The 11,842-nt window shown below is 54.2% G+C and overlaps 2 protein-coding genes across 2 annotated transcripts; one reads left to right on the top strand and one right to left on the bottom strand.

Moving 5' to 3' along the window:
- Positions 1-260: 260 nt before the first annotated feature.
- SAPCD1 (suppressor APC domain containing 1) lies at positions 261-1,856 on the top strand. The gene is made up of 5 exons (XM_039219489.1): positions 261-374; positions 616-756; positions 1,253-1,348; positions 1,461-1,550; positions 1,642-1,856. Exons 1-5 carry the CDS (start codon positions 261-263, stop codon positions 1,732-1,734), a joined length of 534 nt encoding a protein of 177 aa, XP_039075420.1. The 3' UTR covers positions 1,735-1,856.
- On the bottom strand, positions 1,788-11,683 carry VWA7 (von Willebrand factor A domain containing 7). The gene is given in 17 exon segments (XM_039219488.1): positions 1,788-2,584; positions 2,689-2,863; positions 3,073-3,212; positions 3,294-3,595; positions 4,459-4,551; positions 4,666-4,818; positions 4,933-5,065; positions 5,552-5,737; positions 6,195-6,311; positions 6,544-6,656; positions 7,717-7,886; positions 8,005-8,200; positions 8,649-8,759; positions 9,324-9,420; positions 10,314-10,595; positions 10,925-11,176; positions 11,497-11,683. Coding segments are annotated over 17 exon segments (2,721 nt in total). The 5' UTR covers positions 11,533-11,683; the 3' UTR covers positions 1,788-2,419.
- Between the last annotated feature and the right edge of the window lie 159 nt (positions 11,684-11,842).

Below are 11,842 nucleotides of genomic sequence, written 5' to 3'. Positions count from 1 at the left end.
GAACCCTTGGGTTCCACCCAGGGGACTTCATGAGAACCAGCTCTTTCAACAGACCCTACAAAAGCACATGAGAAGGAAGACGGAGAAGCCCAACAGAGACGGTCTTTTCCCCTTAAGTAGGAACACTCCGACCTCAGATAGACACAGCAGGAAGGGCTCTGAAAGGCTGAAAAGGAGGGACTGGCACCAGGCAGGGGGGAAGGGGAGGGACCCACCCTGAGCACGAGTGGGCGTGGCTCCACCCTTCCCACCTCGGAGCCATGGGGAGCCAGGGGCCCCATGGGCTGTCCCTGGTACAGGCCCCCTATACAGTTCTGCTGCTGCCACTGGAGACAAGCCGCCAAGATCCAGGGGCCCGGAGCTTCTTCCTCTGGGTGAGTATTAGTCCAGCAAGAGGTCCCAGGGAACTGACTTCCTGGATCTGCCCCTACATTTTCATTCCATTTTGAGGACCCTTATGTCTTTTCCCCTGCCTCCCCTTGCCCTCCAGCTCAGTGGTCAGTCTGGGCTCACACTCAGTGACCAGACAGTGAATCCAACCAAGGGTTGAGAGAAAGGGCTGTGGCTCAGAGCCCTGCTGTGGAGAAAGTCGGCCTCTGCTTCTGGCCCTTCCAGCTGCAGAGGATGCAGGCTCTGGAGAGGGAGCAAGACGCCCTGTGGCAGGGGCTGGAGCTGCTGGAGCACGGCCAGGCCTGGTTTGAGGGCCGTCTGAGGGAGGCACAGCAACAACAGCTGCATCTGGGGGCTCTTGGTGAGGTACGGGGCTTCTGTGTGGTGCGGAGCGGGAGGAGCTCTGGGGGTCTGGGGACATGTGGACACAGCCTGACACCACCCTGGAAAGGCAAGAGTTAATGGGGGCAGGGATCCTGAATTGTAATGGCTGGATGCCACCATGTGCTGGTTGGTGTTCATTGTTGGGATTAGAGGAGGCTGGTTTGCATTCCATTCAGAGGGACCTGATTTGGATCACTCCATTGAGATGGAGGAGTGGCCTGGATTATTCCAATGGGTTAGGAATGAACAGGGAGGATCCATAACGAACAGGGAAAGGGGTACTATGCCATCTGAGGGGGATGGAGGAACTGGACTGTTAAAGAGATGGGAGTGGAGAGTATTAGATTTTTCCACCTGCCTTGGGGGGTACTGCGATGAGGGGATCCAGATGGAGAAGAGATATGGCCTGTGGTGACAGAAGAGCAGGAGATGGACCTCAGGGTTTCACTATGTTGTCAGCCTCCAACTCCTCCTTTAGAATTTTCTAACAGATTTACCCTCAGAGCCTGGTGGCCCCCAGTTAGCCCAGATTCAAAATATGAACACCTGTTTGCAGAATCTGATTCAGGAGAAGGTGAGTTTATTGTTTTTAGTTTATACTCTTGGGAAGTGGGGGTAGACAGGGGACTTGGGGTCAGCACTGGTTTAACAGAAAAAAGCAAATCCCACCCTCTCCTCCCTCCCAGTTCTCCCCACATCCCTTGAATCAGGCTAGTTCCTGTGCCACCCAGGACTGGAAGGGAAGGCCGAGGAAGCAGACCCTGTGGCAGCAGCAGGTAACTGTAGGAAGTGGGGGGAGGGCGGAAGCTCAGGCCCTCGGGGGAGGGAGGAGGGGGATGCCCACCCCGGTTCTCTCCTCTTCTCCAGCTGTCAAGGCAGCAGAAAGGAGGCATTCAGACAAAAGGGAAGACCGCTCAGCTGGGATGCCCCAGTATGCGGAGGGGCCCAACCCGTGTGTGAAGCCTCCTCTCAGTTTCCTCAGTTGGTGACAGGGAGGCTGAGTCAGAACCCCCAGTCTCCTTATTTTGCCTCTTGACTTAATAGATAAATGGCTCCAGGTGGTGGGCCAACTGAAGTCCAAACATCTTGGTGTAAAGTTTCTTCTCCACAACTGAAAACTTCATTTCATCTGCTTGGTGTCTTACGCCCTCACCCTTGAGTGATCTGCATAAATGACCTTTCTTTGAAATCCCTTTCTAGAGAAGACATGTTTAATGAAACTGTCCTTCAACTTTAAATACAAAAATAAAATAGGAGTTTCTTCAGAATTTCAAATAAGAACAATTCTATAAATTAACCTCCGCTCCCAACCTTAGTCTCCTCCCCATATACCTTTCCTTCTACCGGAGTTTAGGAAAGCATGTATAAATAGTGGAATAAAGAGATTTTGTTACAGAGAAATAGGAGCCAATTTTCTCCAAAAAGGAATATTTGCTTTGGTTCCCAGCAGGGTTGGGGTAAGTGCATTGTGGGAAAGTCCATTGCCCTCTGTCCCAATCTCACAAAGAAAGAGAGGGACAGGTGTCTGAGAAGGAAAGCTCCATCCCAGCTGGGAGAGGTGGGATCCCAAGGCCCAGTTGCCTGCTCAGCAGTGGGGCAAGACTGAAAATAGCGCGGGAGATACATCCCTCTAGGGGTTCTGGTGTCAGCAGGAGGCCAGGCCTAGCAGGAGCAGCACCCCTACAACTGTGCCCCACCGGGGGTTGCCCACCAGCCCTCCCCCAGCCCTTCCCCGAGTCACCAAAGTGGAGGCAGGGCTAGTAGAGGCGAGGATAGGGCCAGATGAGTGGGCAGGGGCAGCCAGCGGGTCCTGGGGAGAAGAGGGAGAGACGGTCAGGGCGTCTGCACCCAAATTAAGCCTGCACTGTCCTCCCCCTACACTGTTACCCTGCAGTGAAAAGTGAGGTGCCTCACCTGCGGGGTGGGGGCCAGCACCAGGAGCTGGAGGAAAGCATGGGTTGGGGGCACTGGGCTGGCTTCACGATCTGTCGCAGTCACTGTCACCGTCACCACGGAGTCTGGGGCAGCTGAGTCTGGGACCTCCAACCACAGAAGCCCCCAGGCAGACTCATTTGGTTCCAGGCGAACCCTGTCGAGTGGATAGTCGCCGGGCTGAAGGCCCAGGCTCTGAACAGTTGAAAGCCCAGGGTCCGCACCCCAAGCTGGACGGGAGGGGAGGGGAGAATCCAAGGGCCAAGTGGAAGAGCCAGCTGTGGGCGGCGGTTAAAATACCAGCGCCCACCCCAGTGGAACCTAAAGGTGGGCCAGAACTGAACAGGGGGGCTTCAGGGGCTATACTTGGAGAGGTTGGAGGTGAGAACGAAGCTGGGCTTGACAGATGTTCTAAGCTCAAGATCCTGAGGGCCCGAGAAGCTGGCGATGCGGAGGCTGAGCGGGACCTTGCTGCCCGGTGCCAGGAAACTCGGGGGACCGCTGAGCTATGGAGGAGGGCGGGTCAGGCGAGGAGGAGCCGCTGCAGCTCTCTCCAGCCCTACCTGCACCTCCCTCTTGTGTCTCACCTCCAGAAGGATGGGGACCACGGTGCAGGGCTGGAGGGCAGCACGGTGCAGGCCCTGCCCCTCTCTGTCCTGGCCAATCAACTCCAGAGAGAAAGGTCCCACGGTGGACAGAAGCGTGGGCGGTAGCGAGGCGGCAAGGAAGCCTCGCTCCGGCGGTCCCGTGGGCTGCAAAGGCACCCGGCCCAGCTCTGCACCTTCCGGGACCCCCCGTAGGACAACGTGGGAGAAGTGCAGCAGAGGATCTCCAGGGTTGCCTCTGGAGCCCAGCCCTGTCACCTCTACCAGCAGCTGGGTCTGGAGGCCTGGGACAGGGGAGAGGCGGGGAGAACAATGGTCCGCTTGAGGTTCAGAGACACGGAGAAAAGAATGATCAGCTTTTGGAATAGGGGTTACCTCTGGGGGTATGAATGGAGAAAAGGGGTTACCTCTGAGGGCTATTGTTGGGCAGGGTCAGGAAAGATTCTGGGATTTTGAAAATGTTCTAAATCTTGAATGGAGTGGTGGTTACATGAGTGCATTATATGAAATACATCCAGCTATATACTTAAGTTTAGTGCACTTCATTATGTGTAAGTTATAACTCAATTAAAAATATATATATAGGGGGGCGCCTGGGTGGCTTAGTCGGTTAAGCTTCCGACTTTCGCTTTGGTCATGATCTCGCGGTTCGTGTGTTCGAGCCCCGCGTCGGGCTCTGTGCTGACTGCCAGCTCGGAGCCTGGAGCCTATTTCAGAGTCTGTGTCTCCCTCTCTCTCTGACCCTCCCCTGCTCATGCTGTCTCTCTCTCTCCTAGAAATAAATAAAAAACATTTAAAAAAAAAAATAAATAAAAAAATAAAAGGGAGCAACCACTACTAAAAAAAAAAAAAAATATATATATATATATATAGGGGCACCTGGGTGGCTCAGTCGGTTGGGCTTCTGACTTCGGCTCAGGTCATGATCTCGTGGTTCGTGGGTTCAAGCCCCGCGTCCTCTGTGCTGACAGCTAGCTCAGAGCCTGGAGCCTGTTTCGGATTCTCTCTCTCTCTCTCTCTCTCTCTCTCTGACCCTCCCCTGCTCATGCTCGCTCGCTCTCTCTCTCAGAAATAAATAAAACATTTTAAAAATTTAAAAAATATATATATATAATTTATGGGTGCGTGGGGGGGGGAGTGGACATACCTGCAACTGGCTGAGTCAGGGGGTAGAGGCCAGGGTGGGGGCCATCCTCCACGGGGATCCCAAAGTAGAAGAGGAAGTCCAGGGATGTCTGGGCTGAGGAGGGCCAAGGCAATCAGAAACCTTCCTGAGTTGAATGTGACTTATACTGCTCTCTGAGCTCTTCAGCATTCCCGTCCCTTCCCTTCCCAGGAATATCTCCCTCCTTACCTTGCACTCTCACCCGGGGTGTGCCCTCGGCTGTGACCAGGATCTCCCAGGTCCCTGTCTGTAGAGGGTCATTCATGGTAACTAACCAGAACTGCCCAAAGCGGCGAGTGTGACCTAGAGGTCCTTCACCTTCCTCCTGGCCCTGGGAGACCCCTGGTGGCAGGGGGGGGAGCAAGAGATTGGCACGTGAGATGGCTCCTGTCCCTTAGGACGTCACCCTTCATTCTCTATTCTTCCCTCTGCCTTGAGACACACACGTGGAAGTACCTTCAGGGTTCCTGATCCAGAAGCTGCTGACCTCCCCATGGATCCGGACTATGACCCTCTGGAGCAGCGTATCCACCCTGAACACAAGTGGCCTCCCAGATACCACAACAGGAGGTTCCAGGGGAAGGGTAACCTAGAGGGATGGGCAGAGCCAAAAAATAGGGGAGAAGATGAGGCATTGAATGAAGTGGGAACAAAGACAGGAAAAAGGTGGAGGCAGAAAGAAACTACATCACACACGGAGAAGGGTTACCAGTGAAAGAGGGGCACAGGACCAGGGATGAAGTTATGGTCAACGACAGAGTGGAGGCAAGGGATTAAGGGTGAGGTGATTGCTTCTTGTCCCTTAAAAGATGGCAGGACTTCCTGTGGTGGCCCTGAGGACAGACTACTGGAGGCCAAGACTGGGGGGCGGGGAGGTACTAACAGGGAAGGAGCAATGTGGAAGTTGGGTAGCCATGGATCTCAGAAAGAGAAACTTCCTTTCCCAACCTTCTGACTGCAGTGGCAACACAGCAGTGTTAAACTGTTAACCTATGAGAAAAAGCAACGCTGTGTCACCCATATCCTCTGTTCTGAGCCAAAAGCATTAGTCCCTCTGGCCCTCATACTTACTCACCAGGTCAGCCATGCTGTCCCCAACAATGGCTGCCACATCCTGGATATGCTGGTCTTTGGTGAAGATTACCTCTCCTCCTGAGGCCAAGGCCACCGCTTCATAGGGCTCAAAACGCATAGGGGACAAGACCTCACGCCGAGCTCGGCCCTGAACCCTCTACGGGTCCTCAGTCACTAGGAATGTTACCTGTGCCCAGAAAAGAGGCCAGTACTGAGTACTCCAAGTGCCGTCTACCATTGTAAATGAGGATGTCCTGTGCTCAAGTGTTCTGCGGAGCTGATGATGAGCAGTAAGGTCCCGGTCTACCCTCTGATTGCTCCTGTAGGGTCTCCCAATGACACAACCCCCAGGCCTTCAGTTAGTAGTTGCCACTCCCTTGTAACTGTCTCCTTATGTCATCCACAGTGGATTGCTGGCAACTAGATCTCTAGTTCTTCAAATGGTTTATTGGAGACCAGTTCAAATATGCATTCAGCATCATATAAGGGATCAGGAAATGTTATACATTGTCTGCTTCTCCCACCCCATGCCAAGGCTGGTTCAATCACCACAGTGTGGTGTGATCCTTGTTATGAGATTCTCGTCACAGGGTTTCCTGCATCTCTGGGTGGCTAACATCGGATGTCCCGTCAGCTGTGCTCACTCTGCAGCGCCGCTCCTGAGTCAGGGACTCCACCCGGTTGGTGAGAAAGGCATCCTTGGGGGAGGCATCAGTGAAGACAAAGATGTCTGAGAGTGGAGGTGTGTGCAGCAGAGCCAGCTAGCAGAGAGGAAGAGCACTCGTCTTAAAAATGGCAGCAGCAGGGGAATGGGTGGAGGAAGGGAGGGCAGAATAGAAGGAAATATGGCCCTGGAACCCTGGAGTGAAGCTAATGGAACTAGGCTCTGAAGGTGGGGTGGAGGGTGGAGGTCCCAGGAAGGCTCTAGTTCCCCTTGGTGGTGGGAACTGGAAAGGAAGGGAAAAGAAGGGAAGGGGGAGGGGGAGGGCAGACCTCCAGGGCTGACAGGCACATCTCAGGCTCATCTCCACCCCCCAAGGCATGGATCTCATTGAGTTGTTGCCAGAAGCTGTCAGGATCACTGGTTGTAAAGACAGGGCCAAACCCTGGGGAGGAAGAAAGGAGGTTGAGATGAGTTAGGAGAGGAAGAGGGCTCCCCTCGTCCCTACCTGGGGCCACCTCCCACCCCCCAGTCAAGAGGCCCACTGTGCTCCTGGAATGTACAAATATTGAAATAGCAATATTCCCTGATATTTATATAAGCAGGGCAGGGTAAGGGCTAGTTACTTTTGGGGGGAAAATAGACCTCATTTCCTTAACAAAATGGCAGCATTTCCTGTGGTCCTGAGAGGGCCTTTATTGGATATGTATGTAAGTATAAAAACCACCTGGGGCCTCAGGTTCCTCACCAGAAAAACCAGAGAAATAATGGTACCTACCTCAGAGTGTCATTAGGAGGACTAAATGAGTTGGTTTTGTAAATCTTAATAGCGCTTTGACACATAATAAATACCAAACTTGAAGCTTCATCAAGTATGTGATAAACCCCTGTTAAATTCCAGCTACTATGAAATTTATGCAGGTAAATCAGACTCAACTCCTGCCTTTAGGGAATTCTCAGTCCTGTAGCTATTTTATTTGATGGTCATTTCAACCATCAATAGAAGATAGGCAGGATAAGACAAGTACTAACTCATTTTATGGATGATGAAATTGAGGCAAAAAAAAGGCTAAATGATCAGCTTAAGAATGCACAGTGACAGGTCAACCCAGGTCAGATGGTTTACTAATTCAGCGTGGGAAGAAATACAATATAACTAGCTGTTTCAGAGGCTTCACAGAGGCCTGGACCCATCCTTATCCCAACCTCTGTCTATAGGAAATGGAGAGAATTGAAAATGACTGATTAGAGTAGAAGCCTAAGAAAGCAGAGGCCCCTGCCTAAGCACAGATCATGGTTAACCTCATATGAAGAGTGCTGCCATTTTGGAAACAGCAGAAGTGGCCAATTGTTTCCTGTATGTACAGAGGTACCAGTAAAGACTCAACCATAGGAAGTGTCACCATTTTGTTAAGTGAAGCCGTGAGGCTCACTCCCCCACCAGTGGCATTTACGCCTTGCCCTGACATTCCTTTCTTCCACTATCCTCACCAGACCACAGTTACCTGGATCATGGAAAGGTACCAGGATGTAGTGGGAAGGCTCCATGGGGCTGCCCCGTCGCTGTTCCACAATGTGGCGAGCCTGGATTTTGGCAGCATTGATCTCCTCACCCATACTGCCCGTGGTGTCCAGGACAAAGCTCAGGCTGGAGGCTGGGCTGATGTCCAGCAGCCTGCGGAGCAGGCCAGGGATACGGTGGGGAGTCTGCACATTTGTCTCCAGCCCCTGTTTACTCAGCTCCCCCAGGAGCACATGCCCATTAAGGGGCACATCTCCCAGAGGCCACTCACCTGGAGAAACCCTTGTCTCCCAGCCGGTTTCGCAGGAGACTGAAGGCCTGGATGGAGGCCAGAAGGGCCAGTTTTGCTGCCTGGAGGTGCAGCATGTGGTGGGGAGAGAAGCCTGGGGAGGTGCTATCCTTGTTGATGCCTCCCCGTGGTGGCTGGGAGCTGCTCTGGTCAAAACGGCCCCCATGGCTACACTTCCCTGGTTTGGGGAAAGAGATCTGGAGGGTGGAGGTAAAAAACCCACTGCCTCCTAAGAAAATGAGGCCCAGTTTTGACCTGGCCTGACCTCTCACTCTTCAGCAAAGGATCAGCAAGAAAGATAACATTTTGTGGAGGGCAAATCTGGAGAAAATCTAGAGGGGTTAGTCATCACAGTACATGGTGGATCCCCAAATCCTTCCAGTCCATCCCCAAAAGCTACCCTTGGGTAATGGAGAAGTCTTACCAGCTAAGTAAGATGCTATTCCCCCACCCAACAATCATGGCCACCTCAGTGGGCCTCCATCCATCTACCCCCTCCCCAACATTCCCTCTTTCTTCCAGAAGTGATGCCATAGGAAATGGGACAAGGGCCTATAGTTCTGAGATCCCTAGGGAGAGGGTCAGGGGAAAGGAAGTGACTTTCTCCCCTTACTTCTGCCTGGTACCTGGAGGTTTGGAGGGATGAGTTCCAAAGTAGCCAGAGGTGAGGAGTGTAAAGCCCAGCAAATTCCCGGGGCAGCTCAATTCCCCACAATCAGAGCAGGTAGGATCACCCACTGGGGAGAGAGGACAAGGGTCTAGAGGCCAAGATCCTGCCACCACTGACGTTTATCCCCATCCTTCCAAACTTTGGCTTTTCTCTGAGCGGACAAAAGCTCAAATATACCCTTCTAGGCTTTCTGAACAAAAACCTAGATCACCTAGTGATGAGACTGAATATTTGAGACCAGGGCTGTGCTAGGAAACCTAGAAGCGTGAGCTGTGGATGGGAATGAACTTGTAATGGACAGGAGGCAGCATCATAGCTCGGGTGGAAGGATGAGGGCACTGTGAGGGAGAGCCCTATGTGCTCCATCCCACGTTGGGGAAGGAAGCCACATGAAAGAGAACTCAGCTGAGGTCCACAGACCTTGGTCCTGGGTCTGTCCTCCCCTGTGTGACCTTGGGGAAGCTCTCTAACTGACCTAGCCTTTGGCTGGACTGGGGGACCTCACAGGTCGTTCCAGAGAAGAATCCATGTCACATCCTATGTGACCTGAGGATGTGATGCAGTGCCTGGGCAGGCTGAGAGGACATGGCTTTGATGGGTTTCCCCCATCCCCCTGGGGTCATGGCCGTACCTTGTGCCAGGCTCCGGAGCTCCTGCCTAGGCCAGAGGAGGTGAGGGTGTGGCTGCTGCTGTCCCAGTTCCACCCAGTTGCTGTGACTGTAGAAATCCTAGGGGGAGGGGGCGAAGGGGAATGAGGCACTGTCTGACCTTCTCACAATCTCCAGTGCTTATTCCCCCTCCTGGAAAGCCTCCTCCTACCCCCGCCACTGCCGTCAGATACCCCAAGTGCCCTCCACACCCTCTGCCCGTCGCCCAGAACAGAGCTTTCCCCCGGTGGGAGTCTCCTGGTGTGTCGTACCATCCCACTCAGAGTCCAACCAAAGGCCCTCCCGTGGCCTAAAGTCCCACCCCTGACCTCAAGCCTCCTCGCTTTTCTCCAGCCACAATGGCCTCCTGGCTGTTCCCACAGGGAGAGCTGCCAGTTTGGAGGTGGGGGAACTGGGGACCAGTCTCAGGGCACTGGCAAGCAGTGCCCCATCCCTTCTTGAGTAGGGGGAGGTGTGATTAAGAAGGCACCACGAGGGGGTACCTGGGTGGTTCAGTCAGTGAAGTGTCAGACTCTTGATATCTGCTCAGGTCATGATCTTGCGGTTGGTAAGATCAAGCCCTGCATCGGGCTCTGTGCTGACATTCCGGAGCCTGCTTGGGATTCTCTCTCTCCCTCTCTCTCTGCCCCTCCCCTGCTCTCTGTCTCAGAAAGAAAGAAAGAAAGAAAGAAAGAAAGAAAGAAAGAAAGAAAGAAAGAAAGAAGGAAGGAAGGAAGGAAGGAAGGAAGGAAGGAAGGAAGGAAGGAAGNAAGAAAGAAAGAAAGAAAGAAAGAAAGAAAGAAAGAAAGAAAGAAGGAAGGAAGGAAGGAAGGAAGGAAGGAAGGAAGGAAGGAAGGAAGGAAGGAAGGAAGGAAGGAAGGAAGGAAGAAAGAAGGCACCAGGAGGAAGTCTCTATCTGCAGGACAGGAAGACCCAGGATGAAGAACCCCCTGCCCATTTTATGCTGTTCTCACCTGCAAAGCATGAAGTGCAGCCCCAACGCGCTGGCGGGCCAGGGTGTGGTCAAGAGCTCTGGCTGCCACCAGGGCCTCCCGTAGAGCCCCCACCAGGCGTGTGCGCCCCTGGCCCAGCCGCTCAGCATCAAAGTGCAGGTCAGGGTCATTCCTGGATGTTGGTAGGAAGTCCTGGGCTGCGTTGGCACGGGAGACCTCACCTAAGGCTGCTCGGAACCTCCGGGAAGGAGACCCAGGTCCAAAGTAGGCAGCAAAGAGGTCATCAGCAAGGAGGGTGCGGCCCTGAAGACAGTGGGTTAGGAGACAGGAGCCCATTGGATTAGACCATTGTCCACATTTCCTCGGCAACCGGTACTCAGGTTGAGTGTGTAGGGAATTGAAGGTCCTGGGCCCTATGAAGGAGGGGCAATTCCAGACATTTCTAAGGTGGGAGGGTGGGGAATCCTGATTTTAGGACCAAGACTCTTGGGTATTGTTACTACAGGGGGTAGACGTGGGGAGCCAAGGAAGAGAGGGTGTCCCTCCTCTTGGCAAGCAGGGCCCTGAAGGAGTAGAAGTCCCAGACAATCGGGGAGTCCAGCTGGGATGTGACAGGACCTGGGGACGCTCACCAGGAAATCCTCAAGACGAAGGGGGGACCGCCCCGGGGGTGGCTGCTCCAGGAAGAGCTGTAGGGTGACATTGAGGGCTGCCTCCTCAGTCAGGTCCTGGTGGGTGATGGAGCCAGGGGCAGCCAGGAGGCTCCAGATGTTGGGGAAGAAGGAGGATGCAGGGGGCAGCAGCTGCAGTAGCAGCAGCAGCAGCAGTGAAGAACTCAGGTGGGCCAGGGGCACGTCTGCGGGGAGCATGGCTGGGACATGGACCTGAGGGACAGGAGGCTCTCAAGAGCAGGAAGCAGCAGCGAGTCCAGGGCAGGCCCAGCTGTTTGTCTCCACGGGGACCTGCTTTGAGGCCCTTCCTCTGCTTTGACTGAAGCACCTGGATCTGCCCCACCCTGGCCTCCCCACTCTTCTCAGTTGCCCAAACAACATGAGGGCCTTAATGGGCTAATAGGGACCTACACCTGCAAGAAGGAACTGAGGCTCCTTCCCCAGGTCTCCCCTTCCCACCCCCAGACTGACACCCCCCCAAACACGCAAGCACGGAAAATCTGAGGAGACTCCTCTCTAGGCCTCTCCCCTACCTGGTTGCTGGGTCTCCGGCAGGGCCGCTGGGGCATGGTGTCACAGGGCACTTAGGTCAGAGTTATAATTAACCGAAGCAGGACGCCTTGGAGGGGGAGGGAGGCTCCGGCAGGGTGGGGGCAGGACAGGCAGCCCCTGGCCCCTCTACTCACGCCCGCCCAAGGCCACAAGCGGCAGCCAGCACCAGGGCGGGGCTCCCTCAGCAGCAGTGCAGAGGTGAGTGGAGAGGAGCTGGGAGGAGGAACGAGTGAGCAACATGACTCAGGCCTGGCTCAGTGCCAGGGACAGACCCAGGCAGACGCACCTCTCTGCCCACCCGGCGCCTTTTGACCAGCCTGCCACCCT

The sequence above is a fragment of the Hyaena hyaena genome, unplaced genomic scaffold (genome assembly GCF_003009895.1).
Source record: "Hyaena hyaena isolate Hyena2069 unplaced genomic scaffold, ASM300989v1 scaffold_830, whole genome shotgun sequence".
Classification (NCBI taxonomy): domain Eukaryota; kingdom Metazoa; phylum Chordata; class Mammalia; order Carnivora; family Hyaenidae; genus Hyaena; species Hyaena hyaena.
Note: the sequence above shows the minus strand (reverse complement) of the source record. Positions and strands in the feature narration are given on the sequence as shown.